The following is a 25,495-nucleotide window of genomic DNA, read 5'->3' as shown; positions in this document are numbered from 1 at the left end:
AGGCAAAGACACACAGAAACGTCAAACTTTGAGTAGTTTTAATTTAAAATGATACAATATACTATTCATGTAAATTTATATGAATATAACTTACTTTTTAAATAAATTGTTATATTATGACCAAACACAGACCGGAAGTAACCCTCTGGCCAGGCAGGTGCGTCAGATGAAACCGTATATAAATGTAGGGGCTTTATGTATTATATTATATTTTGATTTGATTTGCATGTTAAACTGTTTGTTTATATGTTCAACATCGAAATAATAGTATGGAAATATAATAGATCTGTACTATTCCTTGTTATTAAGGTAGTCAAAGTAATTGTGCTTTGAAAGATGTTGTGGATGATGTGTGTTAAAAAGACTGTGAAAGTGTAGAGATGTTTTAATTGTGGACTCATTTAGAGAAGTTTATGTGTGCACATTTGAGCATTTCCATTAAACTTATTTGACCTATAAATATTTAAGCACATTTTCCTCTGTTCTTTATTTGCAATCATTTTATCAGTCTCCTTGTAAAAGCTGTGCACTTGCACGTAAAATGGGATTGTACATGAGGGGGTTTTGTGTGTGTGTGTGTGTGTGTGTGTGTAACAAACATGTTAATCCCGCTTCAATTAACAGTAGTTTAAACATCAAGTGTCTTCTGATTGGCTGTAATTGTGTCACTTTGTACAGCTGTTTTGTGTTCACTGGGGCAAATGCAACTTGTTAAGGATAAGAAAATCAGCTTGATTAAGACCACAGACTGTTAAAAGGCTTTATTCCGTTGTAATCAACTGAGCGTAAAAACGATTTGTGCTTACAAACAACGTCAGTTTGGAGCCTGGGTATGCGCAGAAGGAATCGTCAGTGGAGCCAGGGTCTGCGCAGTAGTGAGCACAAAGTGGAGCGCTGTATCGAAGTCCCGCCCATATTCCCTTATGACTCAACCGTAAACGAAGCAATCATGTTACCACTCCCCTTTTTAGCGAAAACTAGCTAAAACCAAACTTATCCAAAAAACAAACACTTGGACATACATCAACCTGATAAAAACTGACTAAAATAACAGATAACATCTTTTGGAAATTTTAATTGTAATTGGATGTTATAGTTTGGCTCCTGTCCCATTCGTTTTCATGGAGGGGGCGGGGTTTAGGACCTGTACTGCAACCAGCCACCAGGGGACGATCATAGAGCCCGCAGCTTCACTTTTCAGGACGTGTAATGCACACTCGACACTGTTAAAGATTTGGAATATCAGCTTTTTTTCTCTTAGACAGCAGTGTGTGTTTGTGTGCGCGTGTGAGAGTGAGCATGTGTTTGGGCAAAGACTTACTTTTGGTTGCATCACGCACAGCTAATGCTCTCGAATTAGTGTTTTACCGTAGATTAAATCAAGCTCTGTTCTTGTAAGTGGACCCATTAACAATTATTGCCAGATTTTTTTGCTTCCAAACACCTGTTCCAAACAGCTCGCACAGGTGGTGCAACTGTAGTCTGAATATGTCACCTATTAAGTTCCAGCATTTGTCGCTTCATGACCATCTCCAGTTAAGGATTTTGAAACATCCATATTAGCGACACAAGGTCTTTTCTTTATGTATCATTAATTAGAAATAAGACTTCAAAGAAAATACAAATAGCCCACTACAGTTGCTAATCTATGTTGTCTCATGAGAAACATGAGGTTAAAGACACCAAAGCTTGTTTATAATACTGCTGAATTGTATTTATGTCGTAGCTTTAGCAACTGTGGCTAGAAACCTCCTACAAGGCACTTAAATCGTTTTTCTCTGGAACTCTCATCGTCTTTTCCGCTCTGACTGACCACAAATAGCTAAGTCAAAGACTCTACCAGCACGACAACGTCTCGGCTCAGTCAACCTGACAGTAAAACAGCCGTCAGGTGGGGAAGACGTACAGGGCTGTCAGTTACAGTGAATAGAAGAGTTTAACACAGGCCTGAGGGCTTTGAAGGGAAGGCCCAATAACCTCAGACCTCACCTCAAGCTGACAGGAGAATGAGTAGCTAGACATGTTTCAGAAGGATGGGGTATGGGAAGTGTCAGGATGCCCAAAGACCAGTGACTGGCATTAAAAAGAAGGAACTATCGGCACACCACACAAGAAACCCATTATAAGAAAACGGTTGTTGTTGGCCTCAATAATTTGGTTGTTTCTGTTACTACTTAAAACGTTTTACTTCATCATTTTTGCAAGAAGTGTGAAAGGGTTCCATAGGGATTCATTATTTCATTTAAACAGCTTGTCACAGTGAAAACTCATTCTTGAATAGGTCTTAAGTGTGTCTGTGTAAAGTTACACTCGGATCCAATTTTAAGTGTCCCCTGATAGCAGTGAGAGCACAAATGCTGTGATGAGCACACAGATGTTTCTCAAGTCAGCACATCGGCACTATGAAAGTCACACCCATCTCTCTTCAATGCAATCATTGTATTCTTCCCTGTAACTCAGTTATTTTTCAATGTAATAGATACTTTTAAGGATTGATAGTATTGCCCTGTTGTAGCCTCTAGATACAACCCACTTTTGCATGCTTTGAATCGATCAGTCTTGTCATTTTTTTTTATATATTTTGTTTGTCACTAAGACATCTGAATTTGAATTGAGGCCATAAACGGTAGTCTGCTAATTGATATTGCTTTGACATTAGTTTTGTTGAAGATATGGGTTCAGTTGAATGTGTAAAAGCAGACTAGCAGATTTGAACTTCAAAACCACATAATCATAGTCTATAATGTACTCCTTCTGTAGTCAATTTGTAGTTATTTTGGATCACGCCAGTAAAACTGGTTTATGTTTTCATCATTGTTGTATCATGGCCATATCTGTGAGTTTGAGCCAGTTTGACATTTAGTGGTTATTTAATAGAATTAGTTTCATTGATTTGCTTAAGTGCTGTGGTTTTATGCAAGGAAGCCATTTTTATGTCTTTGGATAGGCTTTTGGATGAAATACTGTATATTCCGATTGATCACAAATGCTGTTATTTATCTTTTTATTCGTCTCACTTTCAAATGATTTTAATCAAAGTGATCTCAAGTCAGATGTTAATATGCAGCCATATGTTGACAGTATGTGAGTAGCCAAGAAACAATATTTCACCATGTTTTACAAAGCCTCAAGGCATCCTAACTGAATATGACTTTCTTCTTGAAGAATAATGCAGTCGGAGTTATAATACCTCGCATCGTTTGTCTTCCAAGCGGTAAAATGGGGGCAATTTTTTGATGCATCCATCTATCAAATAACTTCTGGACCTGGCTCTTAACAAAGGTCTTCGGAAGTGAATCGATGCGTTTGTTTAAGAGAAATATCCATTTTGACAACCCTATAAACAATAATGTCTATCTTCCGCTATCCCTCGGCTGCGTGTGAACCAGAGGCTTTTTTTCCCGGCAAATGACGGTGATGAAAGCTCCCGCACAGAGGAGATAGTATCCTATTGGAACAAAACGAAAAATTCACCAGAACTTACGACACACCTGTGTCATGTGACGGAAAAACAAGCTTCTGGTCATATCGAGCAGTTCTTTGATCGATGGATGCACTTTTTGGAGCTTCCAAAAATTGCCCCCATTCACTTCCATTCTACCTCTTGTAAGTGAAGAGATACATGGTATTATAACTCAACCTGCATTGTTCTTCAAGAAGAAAGTCATATTCAGTTAACATGCCTTAAGGGTGAGTAAAACATGGGGAAATTTTGTTTCTTGGCTGCAGTATCCCTTTAATAAGATTTGTTTCTGAAGTTTGTATATCTGTCTTTCTCAGTCTCTCTCTGTGGTTTCTCCCAGTTGAGCAGCTCAGGTTCTTAACACGCTGTATTCTTTCCGAGTGACCTCACCTCAGGATAATGAGCTGTGTTTTGCTGTCCGCCGAGACCTCACCCAAGCACACTGCTCCGGGAGCCTCGTAGACCCTAATCCCGCACAAACACAGTGTGATCAGATGTGATCTTTGCAAAGTACGCCTCCCAGTCTGTTCTTCCGTCTTAATAAACATCCTCCTCCCCGGCTGCCGTTCAGAATAAAAATCGTCTCTCTCTTCGCTCTTTTTTCGCTAGGCGAGATCTCTGCTTTTATTTGTTTCCAGGGATCAAGGAGACTTGACAAATTAACTCCCCCGGGAGGAGAAACACACTTTCTCCTCCGCTCCCTTCCCGGCCCTGGAGTCTTCATTACGGGAAGAATAAGCAGTGCTTTCACTCGCCGACTCGTTTTTTTTGGCATGTTAGTGCACCGAGAGAACGGCTCAGGGGAGGAACAGCAGAGATCTCTGCGGTTCGGCCTTTTAGAAGGGCTTTGGATGTTTTCCATCAAGAGTCTCTACAGGAAGGAGAGAGACGGACACCCACGCTTTTGTGTGTTTGTCTTGTAAAGAGAGCATGTCTGTCCTTGCAAGCCAAGTCAGTAGGTGACAGCGCGCTGGAGCTATGTAATCTGAAGGGAACTTATTTATAAAAGCCCTCATTCTGACAGAAACAAGTGTGAAAGGCTTCTCTCTGAGTGCTGTCAGCCTTCTCTGCCTTAAATCCAGTTATTCAGGCTGGATAAAGGGTGACTTATTGCACCGTTTGGACGGCTTCCTTCTAAGCTAAGAGGCTGAAATGCCCTTGTTTGTTAAAGTGTCTGCTTAGAGCGCCTGAGTCAGGGTACCGTGACCTTTCGGGGTCAGATGGGGTTGCGTATTTCTCTCACTTTAATAGAGATGCCTTTCACTCTGCTGAACACGACAGATCTTCATTTTTATTCTGTGAGCATGCATTTTTTTGTTCTTTTGAGTGCATGCGCGTGCATATATATGAGTGTTTGCGCACACAAATGGCAGATGTTTCACACAAACCCATTCCCCAGGGGAGCCTTGTACTCCCATCTTAGTGATCTTCATCTGCCAGGGTGCACGACCTTATGACATCACACACTGCAGCGATTGCAGTAACTCTCAGCTGCACACCAGGACCTGGAGTCTTTTAGTTAGCCCCCATGGGGAACGGTATCGAGAGGCCCCTGGCTCAAATGAGGGAGCAACCCTTGGTGATTCTGTTCCAGCAGGATCCCCAAATCCTATGGGATTCCGGCTCAATCAACAACCCTCGCTGGGGGGATGCACAGGGTGGGAATAAAGGGATCAGAGAGATGGGTGTTTCCCTCAGAGACAAAATGGAGTTAATGAGAGTTATGTATGCAGTGTGATTGTCCCATGAGCCTTTGGTCCCGGAGCATACACACTGAATCTCTTTCTTTAACGTACTTGTTTTACATGCACCATAACACACGGATAGATTCTCAAAATAAACGAAATCTGTTGGTGTTTGAATGCAAATCGATCAACCGACCAAAGTTTTCTCCGAATGGCGTTGACATGCAAAGTGAAGTAAGGGTGCCAGGCAAAAATGTAGGCGTGGCGATCAAGTTTTGTTTAAACCGTTTGCGACCCTTCCTTGGATAAAATAACAGAGTTAAAAGCATTTACATGACATTACATGTGAGTGGGTTTTTTTCCCACCTGAAATGTAAATAAGCTTTTATAGGTGAACAGCGCTTTTCCTGTCTTCAGTTCTAGTTTAAGTTGAGTTATTTAGCGGTTAATCCTGCTCAATACGCTGGGCAACATTAAAGTACTATACTGGAAACGATTCTTAGGAACATCTGCCTTGCAGTTTCGAGAGTTTTATTCATTTTTTCCCTAAATGATGTGTGTATTTATTTACTATACGATTCTAAAAAAACTCTCTGTCTTGTCTCTCCAGTTCCAGATTTTAGCGTTGACACGCTCCACGACAATGCCAGCCAGGAGCTGCGAGGCCTGGGCATTCCCAAGGTGTCTGGCCTAGAGCGCAGCCAGGAGAAGAGCCAAGAGACCTCCCAAGATCTCCCTTCGGCCACCCCCTCACCGGTGTCCACCTCCCGTCCCAAACCTCCCCTCCCTGCCCCACTTCTTCTTCAGCCACCCCCATCCAACGGGCCGTTACCCTTGCCTAGGAGCCAAACCCAGCATCCTTGCCAGGAGCACCCGCTTAGACCCCCAACGCTCCCTACCACCCTGTCTCTCGCCCAGAGCCAGGAGGCCTCTCAGGCAGCCCCTCCCCAGCCCCAACACCCGCCCGAGCCGCCATCTCACCCACGGCCACCCCCTACCCCAGGCATCTATCACCACCCTCCGTCACCAGTGCTACCAGCTCAGCAGAACCCCACTCAACTTCTGCAGCACAGACCACCCTCAAGGTGCCACCCGCGCCCGGTTTCAACCTACAACGGCAACATAAACCTGAACGGCCTGAGGTGAGCGCTACTTTTCAAAGCCTGAACTCTTAAATACTGTGGCAGAACAGCGTGATTTCTGTATTAGAATGTAAAACTCATCAATCCTCAAGTAAGCATCGGGCATAAATCCCTGTGTGTATGGGTTTTTGTGATGACTCCACTGCAGAGAGAACCCCAGCTGGGAGATTAGACGGTTTGATTCCTTGTCCTTCCCACGTTGATGCTGCTATGGTGTAGCTGCCGGCAGCCTGTAGATAACATATCCTCTGCTCGACTCTACACCATTGTATTCCACAGAGAAGCAGACCCCCCACCCGCCCACCTTCCCTCCTCTGCCAACCTTTATATTTATGTAGTCTACCCAGCACAGTATCTCACCAACGTACTGCTGACGATAATTATTCTTTGTGTGCATGTTTAGCTTTTAATATGAATATAATTAGCATTTAAATGATTGCTTAGCCTGTAAATGAGCTCTCTGTTAGATTCGTATGACTCTGATAAATGCTTTTGCGTGAGCGGGGCAAGGAAATCCCTCCAGGAATAACACATTCTTCTGCACCGTATACACATTTTCCAGAATCCTGAAACGGGATACTAAATTTTACCAAATGTATAGTAGAAACTGTGGTTAATGCAGTTTAGTGAACAAAGGGGTTTGTGAATGTTGTTTGGCCAGGAGGTCGTCCAAGAATCTGAAGGAAACTTATTGTATTTTTTTGGTGTCATACCAACCTACACACTTTTGCACTTCGGTTCACACTCTCTCTCTCTTTCTCTCTATTCACAGCAGTAGTAGAAGCAGCACTCCAGGAAAGCCCCGCGGGCCCTCTCCAGCCCCTCATCTGCACCATCACCAACCTGCCCCCAACGGGGCGGCAGCCTCTTTCCCCCTGCCCCTTCCGGCGAACCCCACAGCCCCACACTCCTTCCCCCCCACCCTGCCGTCCTCCACTCTTCCTCATCACACCAATATGTTTGCGTCGCCTGCTGCTCTGCCTCCACCTCCTCCTCTCACCTCAAACGCTCTGCCGGTCCCCGGACACCCAGCTGGCAGTCCCTATTCAGGTACTCGCTTACCTTCAGTTCTGGAAGATATCACTTATGTTAAATAACAAGTGCTAAATGCATGAATATAATGTAAATCGTGTTAAAACTTTCTCTCTCTTCTTCCAGAACAAGATCTTCTCCGTCAGGAACTGAACACCCGTTTCCTGGCGTCTCAGAGTGCTGACCGTGGAGCATCGCTGGGTCCACCCCCATACCTTCGGACCGAGTTCCACCAGCACCAACACCAGCATCAACATCAGCACCAGCACACACACCAACACACACACCAGCACACCTTCACCCCCTTTCCCCACGCCATCATGCCCACGCCGGCACCGCCCATGGTGCGTACCCCAGCAAGAAATGTGAGGATAAGTGTAACACAACTCTAAAAAAATTTAATGTGATGATGGATAACTGTATGAATTTGTGGTTGAATGCTTATGGATGTTAAAACATGAATGTGTGGATATAATAAGGATGGGTTTAACTGCTGTGTATAGTTGTTTTTTAACCCAAGAACAGTTTCAATATGAATTCAACTATGAATTTCTTTAATACAACCATTAAACAAGCCTTCCTGAGTAGACAAACCAGTTGTTTGATAATTCACTGTTATGCCCATCCTTAGTATATAAGGTATTACTTCTGTATGTCGTACTGCTTATGATTTATAAGCATGCACCGTTTATTGTTTCAGTAAACACTGGAAGCCAAGGCAGTGGCTCTCTCTCAATTGTAACCATGTGTTTCTCTCTCGCCACATTGTGGCTTCTCTTTCAAAAACTCTCCCCGCTGTTTTTCTCTGGCATGCTTCTCCACCGTCAGTTCTCTGCCCCGATTTTACAATTGGCAACGCGAGCCGGCGATCCGTTTCTGTTCCAGCCAAGCCTCGAGAACTTAATACTAGTATATTAATTCCTAGTTTAATGACGTCATTTGCTTTGATGCATTTTTGACCGAGGGCTTTAGGTTGGCAGGCAGCGTAGCTGATTAGCGAGTTTCGGACTCAGCTCTACGGTAACCGCAGTGCCCGCACCGGGCCGGCGGAGGCTTAAGAACAGCTTTTGAACCATGCCAGACTCAAAGGCCTCGGAGAGCCATGCTGTGTTAACTAATGAGGGTATAAAACCAGCTTGAGAGGAACATTGTTTGCTCACGAGTGGGAAACATTCTCTCTGGATTCAGATTAGACCACTCAACTTGTTAATGACTCTTTTTTTCGGAGGGTATTTTTAGACAGATAGCCTCCGCTTGACCACAAGTGCTGAGTAGTACACTTTAACAAGAGGGAAGGTCTTGTCAACGGTTAACTTAACAGCACGTAAACTGCAAAATTGGAGCGTGGAAAGAGCCAGAAGCATTTTCAGAGCTAGCATTCATTCATCAGGGCAGAGAACAGTTTGCTGCCAGCCAAACATATTTTTGTGGAGAGCACATTAAAGCTTTTCATATTTGTTTGGAGCCTCGTGACTTCTCGAGATGTTTGTCAGGAGTCAATTGTGTTGGCCTGAAGGACTCGTGTGTACTAAACTCCGTCTCTCCTTTCCTTCACAGTTTGATAAATACCCCACTAAAGTCGACCCCTTCTACAGACACAGCGTGAGTTTATGTCTCTTATACTTTGATATGTTTAAGTGCCGACTTATGTTGTTATTTTCAAATATAGACTGAAAGCAAATGATTTTCTTGCTTATCAGTTTAGTCTTCTTTTCTCATACAAAAAATCAAGACATTTCATGAATTTGACAAGGAAAGGGAGGCAAGATATTTTGTCTTGTTTTATAAAAGGAAATATAGGAATAACATAAGTTCATGTATATATATATATATATATATATATTGTATATATGTATATAAGAAGAGTAAGACAATTACATTTTTGTTAGGTACCAAAAAAGTCATCATTTACTCACCCTCTTGTCATTTTAAACATGTATGACTTTCTTACTTCTGCATAATACAAAAGAAGATATTTTAAAGAATGTTGGATACTGGACAATGGTGGTACCCATTGGCTTGCATTGGTTTTGTGTCTATACAGAAGTGAATGGGTACTGCCATGGTTTGGTTACCAACATTCAGCAAAATATCTTCTTTGTGTTCTGCAGAATAAAGTCAAACAAGTTTGAAATAATGTAAATTCATTTTTTGGGTGAACTATCCCTTTTAGAAAAGGGTCAAACTAAATTCAAGATATTTTTCTTATTTGTTTAAAATGATAAGCTTACTTATTACTTATATTTCTTTAGATTTTTAGAACTAGAAATCAAGACATGCTTAGTAAGAAATTCATTTTTTGCAGTGTAGCACTAATTTCTCTTCCCATCATGTAATTTCATCCTGCTATTATGCATACAGTGACGCCACACTGGCTGTGGTGTACAGTATATTTAGCATTAATTGTATATAGTCATGAAAAGGTTTCTTTCAAACCGTCTTCCTGTGCATCAGGTAAATGCAGCCTTAATTTATATGATCTCTGCCATTCAATAACCAAGTCGCCATTTAGCAATGATTCATTGGCGTCACTCACCCGTGCACACGCAGGCTCTGTAGTAATTACATGTATTATGCAGTGTGTCCTCATAATAACAGTCATTGCTGTCAGAGCAGGTTTACAGTGACCCCTGTTGTAAATTCATCTCGCTGGTAATCTTTGTTGAATGTAACAACAGCCGCGGGTCACGAAAGGTTTAATAATAATATGCTGCAAGAACGGATCCTTTGTAGTCTCATTCTTTTCATTTATTCATTCGTAAACAGAGACTTTGTTACCAAAGCACTGGACTCTATAGCACTAAGCACACTCTGTTGTGTCTAATCAACTATTTAAACATCATATTTTGATGTGATATTTCATGATATTAACTGTAAACACCTGACAGGATCAAACTGGAAGCTCTCGGAGTAACAGTGTTTCCTTCTTTTCTCAGCTGTTCCACTCTTACCCCCCAGCTGTGACCGGCATTCCTCCCGTCATCCCGCCGACAGGACCCTTCGGATCTCTGCAGGGAGCGTTTCAGCCCAAGGTATCACAATGTCCAGACTACACCCAGGACTAAACTTCTAAACATAATCCGACACATACGGAACGAATGTGGCTGAATTTACACAAATCACAAACAGAGGGTCTCTCTTTGTTTTGTAACACCTAGAATCTTGTTATTTTTACAAATGTTGCGTCGAGATGAAAATGTTGCCTACGTTCTTTCTCTGAAATACGTGTTTGTTTGCACTCGACAGACCTCAAACCCTCTAGACGTGGCAGCCAGATCCGGAGCTGTCCCACACACGCTTCTTCAGAAAGACCCTCGGGTACGCACGCCACCCCAAACACACACACATACACACAGGCTCATGCACACGCTATTGCAAAATCGCAGTTCATGGTAATGTTTTGGTAGTGCTGGTATTCAGGCAGCGATAGGTAGGGAATACTCCGAATTCTGTCCTAATTATTTCCTGAAATGCTTCATTAGAAAGGGAAATTGTAACATTTTAATTCGGTCAGTGATGAAGTGATGCTCGGATGCTAATTAAAAGTCCTGAGTGACAGCTTTGTGTCCCTAATCTCTCTCTCTCGTTCTCTCTAGCTGACGGATCCGTTCCGGCCGGTTCTCAGGGTAAGAGTGCTTTATCGGTTATTCAGTTTGTTTCCCCACAGGAAATGGAGGAAAAGCTCATTACAGTTTAATTTCACCTTACGCTGAGCACCTGCCTTCCGCTTCACAGTGACTTTAATAAGCTGTGCGCTGGGACTCTCATCGCAGAACCTATAGGAGTCACTATATGACTACCTTATCACGAAATACACTTCATTATGACATTCTGCTTAATTCATTTGTAGCTAGCATAAAAAAGGGAAGAAAGCCAATCGAACATTTAAAGTTAATCTATTTTTAATTGTTCTGCAGTCACATGATCACCAAAAAATGGAAACAATCTAAGCAAAATAATTAAGTTAGTTTGTTTCAAATGCATATCAAAAGCTCAAGTTGTGTCTTAACAAACATTTTTTGTCTTTGTGTTTCCTCAGAAACCAGGGAAGTGGTGTGCTATGCATGTCCATATAGCCTGGCAAATTTACCACCACCAACAGAAAGTAAAGGTGAGATTAGTGTGCATGACCTGTTGACACAATCACTGCACCTGTCAATCAATATGGAAAGAAACAGTCACATCTGTTGTTGTTCTGTCTGGGTTAAGATTGATCTGCAGAAGTTATGGAGCCGAGAACAACTTTGTGTTTATGAGATGGGTATCACATTTGTTTTTTATTCTTCTTCTCCAGCAGCAGATGCACATTGACCCACACAAGCTGGACTTTGGCTTCAAACCTGAGTTCTTAAATCGACCCCCTGGTCCCACCTTCTTTGGAGCGATCCATCACCCTCATGATCTCGCACGACCTGCAACACTTTTTTCAGCAGGAGGTGCGTGAATGACCAACGTCTCAGCAGTGTTGTTTTAACTCATTTATTTGCGTGTCCTTAATTTAGACCATATTTCTTAACACACATTTAGAATAATTTCTTTCGTACTACATTTCATCTATCAATCTTCTTTCCATATAGACCTCTTATATTCTTACAGGTTTATTTCACTTAAAAATTATTTTATAGTCAACTCACTATTTGAGAAAATTAAGAAAAATTATATTTACTGTAGGAATTTTCATGAATTTTAAAACTCCTTGATATTTCCATATCTTTATGGTTTTCAACTTTGCATTTGTGATAGTTCACCCAAAAATAAATATTCTGTCATAATATATGAGTGGGAGACCTTTTGTCATTTCAATCTTGTATTACTTTCTTCTGCACAAAAGAAGATATTTTGAAAAATGTTGGTAACTGGACCCCATTTACATGCATTGGTTTTGTGTCCATACAATAGATGTAAATAAGGGTCCAATACTGTTCTGTTACCAAAGTCATAAAGGTTTGAAATGACAAAAGGATGAGTAAAGAATGACAGAATTTTCATTTTTGGGTGAACAATCACATTGAGGAGATGCTAAAACATTGAGTCAACATTGAGTCTATTCAGTGTTCTTACTATTTGGTATTTTTGTTTTCAATTCAGGTCCCACACCTTCACCATTTGGACACGCTCCTCACCATCCTGGCAACTTTCTCACCCCAGCACCCCACTTAGGTAAGAATGTGTGCACTTTCTCACTTCTCCACTAGATGTCACTGGGCAGTCAACTTCTTGATGGAAAAGGTGTATTCTGTTTTGCTCTATTATTGGACACTTATTCAAAACTCTTTCCCTGCCAAACACAGAATTTTCTTGGTTTTATGAGAAAATGCTTCTCTGCCAAACACAGAATTTTCCAGGTATCTGTGTTTTCACTGTTGTACAGCAGGTGGTGCTGTTACACCTTTTCCAAGAAACCGCAGTATCTCTGAATCTAAAAAACTGTAAATATTTGATCTGTTTTTTATTTATCCTTATGAATCTGAAATGGGCGGAGTCTATTATTAGAATGCTTATTATCTCAGCTGTTGAATTAAAATGTTGCATTTCTGACAAAACTTACCCACATTTAAGAAGTGATAAAAAAGAACCAATGAAGCAGCTTTGTTTTTGTTTAAAAGCAGAGACTTTTATTTGGTATATTGTTTGTGCATATATTCATTAGAGAAAATGTACTGAGCCATCAAATATTAGTGAAAATGATCAAAAATGCTGGCGGGGGAAAGAGTTCAAATCAGTAGATAAACATTTCAATATACATTGAATGTATGTTTATTAGTCATTTAAAAGTTTAGTTTATAATCACAAATAATTCAATAACACTATAATTATAGGTAACACTTTAAAAAAAGGTGCTATTTATTAACAATTAGTTAATGCATTAGATTACATGAACTAACAATGAACAATCTACAGCATTTATTAATATTAGTTTGTGTTCATTTCAGCATTTTATAAAACATTATTAAAATCAAAACTTGTCACTGTTGACATTGTTTAATGCACAATGAACTAACATGAATTACTGTATTGACATGAACTAATATTGACAAAGATAAATAAATGCTGAAAAACTAAATTGTTCATTGTTAGCTAATGTTCGCTTATGCATTTACTACTGTTAACTAATAGCTCCGCATTGTAAAGTGTTACCTACTTGTAATCAGAGCAGGCAGTTATTTATTGGTGATTTACATAGTTCATTCACTGATTCTTGGTTCCTGTTGGTGTTTTGATCGACAGAGCCCTTCAGCAGACCGCCTTCTTTCGGAGTTCTGGGATCATTAAACTCTGCAGCCTTCGGTGGGCTGGGAAACCCAGCACTCAGTGAGTGTCAACTATTTAAACCAGCAATTTAAAATGTGTCTCAGATCAGTCAGTCAAAAATACACGCTGTTGCTTATTAAAAGTTTCCTATTCAGCGATACAGTACATCTGATAATTGCATAATTTAGCTACACTAAAATTCTAATTATGGGTTAAAAAAATATTACAGCAATGACACCCCTGGGGGAATATACAAAGTAGGAATCTGTCCGTGCACATTTCATGTGAAAATATATTTTTATCTTTCAGCACCAAACTCAGTGTTTGGCCACAAAGACACACCCGGCGTACAGCAGCACTTCAGCGGACCCCACGAGCCGTGGAACAGACTCCACCGCACCCCGTCCTCTTTCCCCACACCACCTCCTTGGCTCAAACCTGGAGACCCTGAACGCAGCACATCGGTCAGCTCCCATGAAAGAGAAAGAGAGAGAGACAGAGAGAGAGACAGGGAGAGAGAACGGGACTTGGACAAAAGGGATTCCTCAGTCAGCAAGGACGATAAAGAGCGGTGTGTAGATCTCTGAATGATATTGAAAAGCATTATAATAGTGACTAATATGTTGAATTTGGATAGTTAGGTTGTTTTTCCCTTAAACAGTACAATAATTACAATAAATAAAAGAATGTAAAAGTAATCTTGATTGCTTTATCGCTGTCTTTAGGGAACCCACGGAGAAGAGACACCAGAATCACCCATCACCCCTTCCTGTTAATCCCCTCAATCTGTTGGGACATTCCCGATCGGCTGAACCCAACAGGAACCACATCCAGTCCAGCGAGCCCCGGGACAAGGACAAGCCCAAAGAGCGTGAGCGAGAACGCGAGCACTCGGACTGGAAAGACTCAGACGAGCACAAAACAAAGGAGAATCACCACACTGACAAGGACACGTCTGTCATCCACGATGGACGGGTTTCAGAGGACAAGCCGGCTAATCGGGTGACAGCATCACCGTACATGCGGCCCGCTGGCGTAGACAGAGTGAACGGCGGCTCAAATCGAGACATTTTGGAGAAGAAGGGTGAGATCACATATGAGAAGAAAAACAGCGAGGTTAAAGTGAAAGAGGAGAGGAAGGAGGAGCAGGACGGTCCTAGGGAAAGAACCCCGGAACAAAGATCCACACCTCAGGCACCTCCTGCCACCGCACTCCACCCACCGTGTTCCATGCCGATGCCCATGGGCATGGCCAGCATGCATCCCATAAACAGCATCAGTGGCCTGGAGAGAACTCGTATGGTGGCCCCTTTCATGGGAATCAGTCCCATCCCAGGCGCAGAGAGATTCCCCTACCCCGCCTTTCATTGGGATCCCATGAGGGATCCTTACCGTGGACTCGACCTCCACCGGAGAGATCCGTTAGCTCGGGATCTGTTGCTGAGAAACGACACTCTGCACCGCTTGGCAGCGCCCCGGCTTTACGAAGCAGAACGTTCGTACCGGGACCGCGAGCCGCATGACTTTAACCGTGACCACCCTCACGGACTTATTTTAGAACATAGACGAGAACAGGAGAGGGCGCACCTCGAGGAGAGGGAGCGCCTGCACTTGCTCAGAGAGGATTTCGAACAAGGCCGTCTACATGCAATGCATCACCCCGCACTGGACGGGCACCTCACTCACCCGGGTCTCATGGGCCCCGGACTTCCCAGCATGCACTACCCTCGCACCAGCCCCTCCGCTGCTGCTCAGAACGGAATCCTAAACAAAACCCCTCCCACCGCTTCACTTAGCGCCCCGCCCCCTCTTATCCCGTCACTCGGAGCGCGATCCGCTTCTCCCAGACGGACTACTCCACTCGGCACTGACATCAGAGACAGACCCCCTTCACACACACACAAAGATATCGAGGCACGATGAGGATGGACAAAACACACATGCCCTTTATTTGTGTATGATGGACAATGGAACTCATAGCACTTGATACTGGACTGAAGCTGTATCATATTTGTGTATAAATTGTGTTTTTGTGTGGTTTTTCGTTTTGTACAAACCATAAAAGACTGAGCAGAAATGACGATTTTTCATTATCTTTTATCCGGTTTGCTCCTACATTGGTGTATTCTTAAACATGTACAGTACGCCGATCTCGAGCAAGTGGACAAGATCTTCAACTACGGAATCCCAAACTAAAATGATTTTGGAATGTACAGGTACCTCAATACGTCACAAAAAGGCAAAACTTGTAGATATGTGCATAGTCTGTGTGTTTCTCTCCTTAAGGAAAAAAACAAGGTACAAATATGCAAATGGGTGTTATGAAAGCTTTACTTTGACTAGCTGTACATAATGAGCAGTGATGAATCGGAGAGCGCACATTTTCACAGACTGGTTTGAGTTTAATGCTGCATATTAATGGTTTTGAGGGATCATATCGTCCAAGAGACCGCATCCCTTCTTTCAACTATGCAACTCATGCGTGAGCTCTCTATATTTCTGTCTTTCTCTTTCTGAGGACAACCATTCTCCGCTCACCCCTTCCACTTTCCTGATTCACACTCTGTGTAATTCACTCTCTGTGCTTAGACATAAACATGACTGAGATCGATTTTAGTCAAGGCTTTCAATGGCGATCGTAACTCAAGAGTTAAACTGACGGATCCCGAAATCTTGATACATTTGTTCTTCAAGCTATAAAAATCTGTGTCGACAATCTTTACAAACACACCAATGTTTCCACACATACAGTCAAGTATAAATACTGTCTTACATCTAAAGACTGTGCTGACATGGCAAATCCCATCATGACCCAATGATGTCACGATACAAGAGTGTAATGTTTCGAGTAAGGAAAGCTGGACAATTCCCTATCGGTCTAATTGTGTATTAAAGTGTTATGTATCTATGAATTGAACAAGCAAGTTGTAAGCTATGGACAGTTTGTTTTTAATGAGCAGAGATCTATTTTAGTAGTCCACGGGAGGGTTAGTCGTGCGCTTTTAAACTCTGTGAAATTCAGATGTTGTGCAGTGTTTTTTCTTTTGATTTTCTCTTTGGTTTTCTTGAAATCAAACATTAAAATGTCCACTGAAGCAGTAGTGGGTAGTCAATACGTATTGCAAAGAGATTGTAAGGAACTTTTTTGCTGTTTATCATGTACGTAAAAAAATGAAGTCCTTTCTAGATCATGTAAAAAAAGGGTGAGGCGACTCAGCATGCTCCTCAGTTAAACTTGTGTTATGTAAATTGTGCCATGTTATTAAAAAATGTGAACTAACGTTGTCAAAGTTTCTCATTCTTGTCATTTAATGAACGGGTGTGCGAAATTATGTCCCAAAATTGAGCAGATCCTGCTGGCAAATTTATAAGACTTGATACTCAACTCTAGATAATGTACATACTGTAACATCATCATGTACACTATGCTGTGTAATCGTGAATTTTGTTAAGATGTAGTATTTTTAAGACTTTTGTAGAGAACAGTCAATTGGAGAAAAGCTTAAAGAAGCACAGATTTACAAATGACAAAAAAATCTGTATCTACTTTTTTCTAATTTTGCAAGTATTCATTCAACTGGTCATATATGTTATAGATTAAGTAATGTATCGTGTTATCTGGTTGGCAAACAGGTTCGTTGCAACGCTATAAATCTAGTGTGGTTTCAGTCACAGTTTTGTATCATCATCATTTTGTCACCCAACAGATCCTAGATGTTGTTTCTAAGTGAAAGAACTTTTTCCCATTTCTCACTTGGAAACATCAGCAAATTTAATGGCTAAATTTCATATACTTCATTTATGCATTTGGCAGACGATTTTCTCCAAAGCGACCTACGTTGGATTGTAATATACAGTTGTGTTCAAAATAATTCAACCCCCACTGAAATTGATTGTTTTGGTCGGTTTGACATTGATTATGATCATTCAGTCATCCTGCTTACAATTAAATCAAAGAGGCACGTGTAGGTCAGACAAATATAACATAACATTTATAATGAAATAACCACAAATGTCTTTTCTGAGCTCACATCATTATCAGTTTTATTCAACCCCCAAGTGACATTCAATCTTAGTACTTAGTGCAACATCCTTTTACAGTTATAACATCTTTTAAACGTGAAGCATAGCTTGACACAAGTGTCTTGCAGCGATCTACGGGTATCTTCGCCCATTCATCATGGGCAAAAGCCGCCAGTTCAGTCACATTCTTAGGCTTGCGCACTGCAACTGCTTTCTTTAAGTCCCACCAGAGGTTCTCAATCGGATTTAAGTCTGGTGACTGCGATGGCCACTTCAAAATGTTCCAGCCTTTAATCTGCAACCATGCTCTAGTGGACTTGGAGGTATGCTTGGGATCATTGTCCTGTTGAAAGGTCCAACGTCTTCCAAGCCTCAGGTTTGTGACGGACTGCATCACATTGTCATCCAATATCTCTTGGTACTGAAGAGAATTCATGGTACCTTGCACAAGCTGAAGCTTCCCAGTACCTGCAGAAGCAAAACAGCCCCAAAGCATGATTGACCCCCATCCATGCTTCACAGAAGGCAAGGTGTTCTTTTCTTCATAGGCCTTGTTCAAACATAGCGTTGATCCATGGGCCCAAACAGTTCTAATTTTGTTTCATCAGTCACAGAACACTATCCCAAAACTTCTGTGGTTTGTCCACATGACTTTTGGCATACTGCAGTCGACTCTTCTTATTCTTTGGGGACAGCAAGGGGGTGCGCATGGAGTTCTGGCATGGAGGCCTTCATTACGCAGGGTGCGCCGTATTGTCTGAGCAGAAACTTCAGTACCCACATCTGACAAATCTTTTCTCAGTTCCTCAGCAGTCACACGGGGACTTTTCTCCACCTTACGCTTCAGGTAGCGCACAGCAGTCAAAGTCAGCATCTTCTTTCTGCCACGACCAGGTAGCGTTTCAACAGTGCCCTTTGCCTTGAATTTGCGAATGATGCTTCCTATGGTGTCTCTTGGTATGTTTAACATCTTTGCAATCTTCTTATAGCCATTGCCCTTCCTGTGAAGAGTAATCACCTGTTCTCTTGTCTTCCTGGACCATTCTCTTGACCTCACCATGTTTGTAACCACACCAGTAAATGTCTAGAAGGAGCTGAGTATCACAGTCATTTTAAAGCTGCCTAATTGGTGCTTATTAGGGTTTATTGCTGCTCCCTGATATCCACAGGTGTTTTCAATACCTGATTGAAAACACTTCATTGAACCTCTGTTCTTCAGAGTGGTAGTCTTTAAGGGGTTGAATAATTATGTCAATGAAGAATTTATAAAAGAAACATTTACTACTGTATTACAAAACTAATTGATGTCATTTTAGTTGCATATGGTTCTTTAAGAAGTCCTTGTAGGATTTCATTCTGAATACAATTACAAATGTACACTAAATTCCCTAAAACCATTTACAGCATTGGGGGTTGAATAATTTTGAACACAACTGTACATTTGTTTCTAACTATATGAGCCACAGAAAAGCTAATGCAAATTATCAGGTCGTGAACCATGCTTTTAGTGATTAAAGAAATAAGAGTATTTTAATGTAATCTCATCATTCATAAACCAGGAGGTGTCCTCTTTATTCAAGTATATCATTCAACAAGGAACAAAAAAGGTTTTATTTTTTTTCTGAATAAGTTGCAAAGAATTGTATTTGAATCATTGAACAAAACACCTATCGTGTAGGTAATATAATTAAATATAGCCTACATGAAATTGCTGCTTCTGTCACCATTTTAACTTTTCTTGTGTCTGAAGTCGGAATATAGTCATACAAGTCAAATAAGTAAGATACCGGCAGCCTGCTTTACATATCAACTGTGCAGATTTATGCAAGACTTGCTTTTTTTAAGAAGGCTACTTCAATGTGAACTGAGGCAAAGTACATTTGATGTGCTTGAAACTAGTTCTTAAGAACAAAGTGAGGGGAGACAGAGGGGGAAGCGTAGAAAGGTTCATGGAAAGCACGTCAAATCACTCCAGCAAAGTTGCATTGCATAAAATTGCACTATTGATAAAGTTTGTGAGGACTATGATGAGTCCAGTATTGTTCCAGGGACAGAAATGCCTGTTTTTCCTGCCTGTGCAGAAACACTATCAGCCGAGTCTGAGTTCTCACAGGTCTAAAATGCAGAAAAGTCAGAGATGGAAAAAATATTTTGCTTATTACTCACGGAAAGCCACTAGATGGCACTATGATAGAAGATGTTATTGATACTATGTGTCTCTAAATTACCAACGATTTTCATGCAAGTATTAAATCTTTAATGCCATTATGCACACAGTAGGCCACAAAAGAGGGAAATGAAAATCAGCTAGCCTAGAGATGTGCCAAAGATAATAAAAAATCTGAATACAAGTATAAGAACCAACACTTAAAATGTTATACATGTTATATGCTAGTGTCGGTCGAGAACAATACAGACATTTTTTAATTCTCTCTTCCCGCCGCGCAGAACGTTTTCAGTTGTTCATAAAAGCTGCTGATACAAGATAGAAATTCCAGGTACTCGAAAAAGCAAAATCACCAGTGGCTTTGAGCACTGTCTCCCACTAGATGGCAGCAAAGCGCCTTCACTAAATCAATGTTTCACCAGACAAAGAGCAGGTGAGAAGAGCAACAGGTGCAGGGCGTGGTACACATCTCAACATCATATGATCAGATGTCATTTGAGAAGGTTGAGCTGGTCCGTCTGGTTTATGAACTCACCCACAGGCATGCAAACAATGAATGCTACCAAACAGGAAACATTCCATATAAAACCAAAGAGGAAATATATCTTTTCAGTGAAAAACTGTATTCAAACTAAATGACTGCAAGATATTTGCTAGCAGGAATACAGAGAGAAAAACAAGAGCGATTATGACATCAAATTCTTTGAAACACATGAAGGACCAGATTACAAAGCATTGTTCGGTTGGCTGTATACGATCATATTACATGTGTTTCTCAATGTAAATTAAATACACAAAGAACTTATTCGAATACATTTCAGGCAATACATCACATGAATGAATCAATCAACTACTAAATAAAATCTTTAATTCTATTTTTTCTATCCCAATTCTGCATTTTGTGTTTTTTTCATTTCTGCAAACAAGCTTCTGAATGCATGTAATGTATACAGAAGAGAGGAGTAGACACAAATACTGGGAATTTTAAGCCTGACACCAATATTAATAACATCCATTGTGAAACTACGTTCATGCACACAGAATCCTTGTTTATGTTTCTAATTATTCAATAGTCCAGTAAAACAGATCTTTAATACTATACTAAACAACTATATTCTATAAGTCTATCTCTAGCAGAAAGTCAATTGGTTATCTGCAATGAAATATTTAGTCATGTGCCTTCCAAAAGAATTCAAGTCCTCTGCGGTGTCCTTGATTCTTGTGAACAGACTGAAATAAGCCAGAAATTCTTCTATGGTACACAAAACACTGATAAGACAAAGCAGCTGGTACGACTCTAAATGAGATTCAACAGTTGCAGCCATTACTCAGTGCGTTTGTAAACCCATGTTATTTTTCATGAAAGCGTGACCTCCCCTGCAGTTAAATTACATTAATATTTATAAGCGTTGAACTCTGATATCATTTTAACATAAAAAGAGCAAAATAATACATCTTTTTGACATTTGAATTTCATTTGTGTTTCAAGCATCAACAACAATTTTGTGGGTGTGTCATTTTGTGTCCTTACCTGGAATCTCATTGGTCCATATTACAATCTATTTTAAACATATGATCTCATTTCTTTAATGTCCCTTAAATTATGCTTCACATCTGGACAGAAGAATAACTGACCTCTACCTCAGCCATAACTCATCCCAAAAACACTTATACACGTTCACACCACATATAAAGCCAGTAAAGGGATACTGGAGAAAAAAATGATAATATACCATCCGATATAGCAACTGAGTCCTTCTACCAATTATCAGCAGTGGTCTGTTAAAGGGTCTGCCATCTGACCCCTCGCTTGACGCTCATCGTCATTATCCCCACATCCAAACACTCTGCAGAGCCCCAAGCCAGATAAAAACCACGGTTATCTCCCATCACACAGGCACTGAGCCCTGGAGACCCACATAGGGGGCATGATGTGTCAGCACAGGGAAAAAGACTCAATCTCAGTTCAGCAGGGAGAGGCAGACAAATACGGAGGAAGACTCCGTAATTGCCCAACCGCATTTCACCTCCGGTGACAAATATCTCCAGAGAGAATATAAAGAAGGATAGAGACATACAATGACAGACTGAGAGAGAGAAAGCTGTAGAGAAATGACCATACGAAGCTAATTCAATGGTCCTGACCTCTCCCGTGCGCTGGGAATTCTCACCGCACACATATTTCAGATATACGGCACACCCCGGCGCACCAGTAATGGAGATGACCCCAATATCACCATGGGAGAGGAAAAGCGAAACATCGTATCGACCCTCTACAGAGTCACAATGAAACACATTACCTGCTGTTTGAAGCCTCTTCATGACAAGCTTTTTTGTGGTGGAAACCAGTGGAGACACACGGTCAGATTTATTTGATATGATTCTATGAACTCTGAAGTGAAGAAGAAGAGAGGGATTGTCCCAGTGTTCTTCACATGGAAAGATTTTATGTAGAAAATGTACATCACAATAAAGACTTCAGCTGTGTTTTCACCAGAGTTACTATAGTTTTATTTATATTTTTAATTCAATTTTATTTTTGGATTTTACGTTTTTATGTTCTCTTTTAGCAATTGTGTTACATTATTATGTAATTGTATTATTCATTTGTTTATTTTTAATGTTGCTATATAAAGAGTATATATTTTTATTATATTTTTACTGCCTTAACCAAATTAACCAGTTTCCCAATAAATTTAAGGCCACATTTTTTTTATTGACAAAAATGTTTTCAATGTTTTCATCTTTGTATACTAAAACTGGTTTTCACAGACTGGGTAGTTACGTTGTTATTTACAAGCAGCTACACACATTCTGTTTTCCACAGAAAGCACATGGAGAATTTCTTCTGAAATTTACGTCTATTGAGGGTAATGATTGACAGGCTGTTTACACAGTAGTTTCATGCACCGTTTTGTACATAACAGGGCCCGTATTCACAACACATCTTAAGGCTACAAGTAGCTCCTAACTTGCCGATTTAGGAGAAAATCTTAAAAATAAGGGGAGTGTCATTCTTAATTTTAGGACTTGCGTTAAGAGTATTTCACATAGCGTTTTACTGCTAAAATCTGAGAAACATGAGAAGTGGTGAGGAGGACTCCTGAGGCAAATGTACGGTTACACTGGCAGTCTGTCTTGAAACCTCAAAATTTTAGAAAGATTTCATGACAACGAGCTTAACCATAAAGACTACAAATATGAGACTAGCTATTTAACTAATTTGAGGCCAACTATTTATGAGACAGGTAAAATATGAACATATTGTGTCGGTTTCCCGGACAGGGTTTACAACTAGTTTCAGACTAACTTCAATTTTAAATGTGTCTTGATCAAAAACAACTTACACCGACATCCGACAACCGACAACCGATTGTTGTCATTGTTTTGTCTCGAGACGCACAACTTAAATATCCCAATTTAAACTAATCCGTGTCTTTATCCGCCCCATAGTTTATTTGTAAAAACAGACAACCCCTAAAAATATATGCATACATTTTTTTGTGAATATGGGCCCAGATCCACAGATATCAAAGCAATGCATGAAATTATCATTACGAAATAAATCCAGGACCATTTAAAAGCTGGACACATTTCTGAAAAAGACGTACTGTAAGGACATCCTTTAAGTCATTATGGTTAATAATCCTCCAAAACTGGTTTGGGTTGACTGCACACACCTATTGAGAATCCTGTGTTTGACAATTTGAACACATCTGATTAAAACCGTATGGACAGGTTGTCCAGATGGCTCCACATTCCTTTGTCTGAAGGTGGAGTGCATGCAAACAGAACCCTGGAGGGCTTCTATCTGTGTGTCAGTCAGTGAGGAGTGTTATCTGGCTCCCAAACATGATGTATTCCAGACAGCAGGCACAAGGCATTTTAAGCGCACAAATTTAAATAGATAATAAGAGCGGATCATTTAAAACTGTTAAGTTTGATAACACAAATCTAAACTTGAATGTTATCTGATAGTTTTTCTAATGTTGGCCAAACAGGTCAAATAGAATGCAGGTCACTCCCATGGCAATATTCTCCAACCAATTCTGAAACTATTTTATGTTTGATTAAGAAAACTAATTACAAGCTTAACGTTTTGCTTCTATAGAAAACAAATTAAAATACGTGAATGAAACAGATCACCGCTGCTTCCAGACACCCCCGTTGTTAGGTCTCGGAGCATTATGCTCGCAAGATAAATCCTCCCTTTCCCATGCTTCTACTCTATGCGTACAACCAGATAACGTTGCCAAGGAAACATGCAGGATCCGACCAATCAGCACCCACCCACCAAGCTGTTCCCCTCGTGATATGCAAACAATTAATACCTTCAGGGAGATTGTGTCTACGTGTATGTGAGGTGAAACATTATGGTAACGTTTCAGCACAACAACAACAAAAGAACGAGAAGATCAAAAGACCCAAAATTTCCATCTGTGTGGCATTAAGGCGGTGTATACAATCAAATCCCATACATATGTATGCTTTTGTGTATATGGTGGAAAATACAGACAGCACATATAACACAGAGATCTTACATTAATCAAATCAAGAGCCTAATTGTGTTACTTCTGAAATCACTGCAGTGCAATCGTTCTAGCCAGAACTACCAGTGACATTCAACAGTTTATCAAATTCTCCGTCTCTGTGTCTTGGATAGAAGCGTCTGCTAAATGACTAAATGTAAACGTGTACCTAATACAACCTTGGTAATGGCGTTTGGGGGTCTGTGAATACAAATGCTCTTCGATCAATAATTAGGACTGAAAATGATTATGATCATTGTATTTTTGCTATAGACCTCAGGATCATTACAACGAATCATGTTATTGACAAGAACTCAAAGGCTGCAACATAATGAATAATTTAGTCATTCACACATGATAGTACCTATTATTGGAGGGTAAGACCACATAAAAATGAGTTTTCTTACATCCACAATGAGTTAATCGCCCTATGGCACCGACGAAAAGAGCTGTGGTTATTCTTTCTCATACATAATGTATAGAGTATTATAAAGTACTTTCCCGTGAACCTGATTTGATCAGATTTGTAGGCACAGAAAGATTTCGCTCTTTTGTTTCTGTCGTTTGTTGGTAACGTAACACAACTAGCACTTAAAACAGCATTTTTATAGCAAAACCATTTACTCACACTTGCATAAGAGCATGCATCTGCAGAACACAAAATAGATGCAGAATGTTAAAAGTAAAAATATCTCCCACTATAACAATGATTTTGATGGTAATGGTTGTAGTCTCTGTGATTTGTAGAACCAATGTGTTGCTTCGGCAATTATTTGACCTTATGCTAATTTAGCCATACAAACCCATTTGTCACCAATTTTGACCCCTGGCACAAATGTCTGAGCTCACGGTTCGAATTAATTATTGGCAATGACTCGGCTGGCTGACTCTGGAACAAGTTTTATAAAGCAACCTCAAGGGCACTGGTCTGAATGCAATGTGCTACAGGAGTTTTTTTCTTAAACACAAACTGCTTGGGTTCTGTAGTTCAGGTCTGTGAAGCCGGCGGTGCTTTCGCAGGTCATTGATTAATCGTGGTCATTAGGCGGTGAGAGAATGGCCTCACCTGGAGTTAGAGGTGAAAATCAACGGGAGATTAAAATTAATCACTCTGAAAAGTGTCAACGCCGCCGGCACCCTGCGGAGAGCGGGACATCGAGAGGGGAATGAGAATGAGGTGCGAGGGAATATCTCAAAGAGTG

At 40.6% G+C, this 25,495-nt stretch overlaps 1 protein-coding gene across 9 annotated transcripts in view; it reads left to right on the top strand.

Annotated features, from left to right (window-relative positions):
* Positions 1-16,855, top strand: part of auts2a (activator of transcription and developmental regulator AUTS2 a) — a 278,605-nt gene extending 261,750 nt beyond the window's left edge. For 3 of the 9 annotated variants that reach the window (XM_056736575.1, XM_056736570.1, XM_056736580.1), the window contains 13 exons: positions 5,759-6,290; positions 7,063-7,340; positions 7,449-7,687; positions 8,880-8,924; positions 10,259-10,354; positions 10,569-10,640; positions 10,919-10,948; positions 11,362-11,433; positions 11,617-11,758; positions 12,411-12,482; positions 13,551-13,634; positions 13,884-14,145; positions 14,300-16,855. In XM_056736575.1, the coding sequence (XP_056592553.1) occupies positions 5,759-6,290; positions 7,063-7,340; positions 7,449-7,687; positions 8,880-8,924; positions 10,259-10,354; positions 10,569-10,640; positions 10,919-10,948; positions 11,362-11,433; positions 11,617-11,758; positions 12,411-12,482; positions 13,551-13,634; positions 13,884-14,145; positions 14,300-15,497 (3,122 nt within the window). In that variant the 3' untranslated portion in view covers positions 15,498-16,855. The remainder of the gene's footprint in view (positions 1-5,758; positions 6,291-7,062; positions 7,341-7,448; positions 7,688-8,879; positions 8,925-10,258; positions 10,355-10,568; positions 10,641-10,918; positions 10,949-11,361; positions 11,434-11,616; positions 11,759-12,410; positions 12,483-13,550; positions 13,635-13,883; positions 14,146-14,299) is intronic. The other 6 variants (XM_056736576.1, XM_056736573.1, XM_056736577.1 and 3 more) reach the window with 5 other exon arrangements.
* Positions 16,856-25,495: the final 8,640 nt, after the last annotated feature.

This window comes from Triplophysa dalaica, chromosome 22, assembly GCF_015846415.1.
Source record: "Triplophysa dalaica isolate WHDGS20190420 chromosome 22, ASM1584641v1, whole genome shotgun sequence".
Lineage (NCBI taxonomy): Eukaryota > Metazoa > Chordata > Actinopteri > Cypriniformes > Nemacheilidae > Triplophysa > Triplophysa dalaica.
This window is presented reverse-complemented; position numbering and strand designations above follow the sequence as displayed.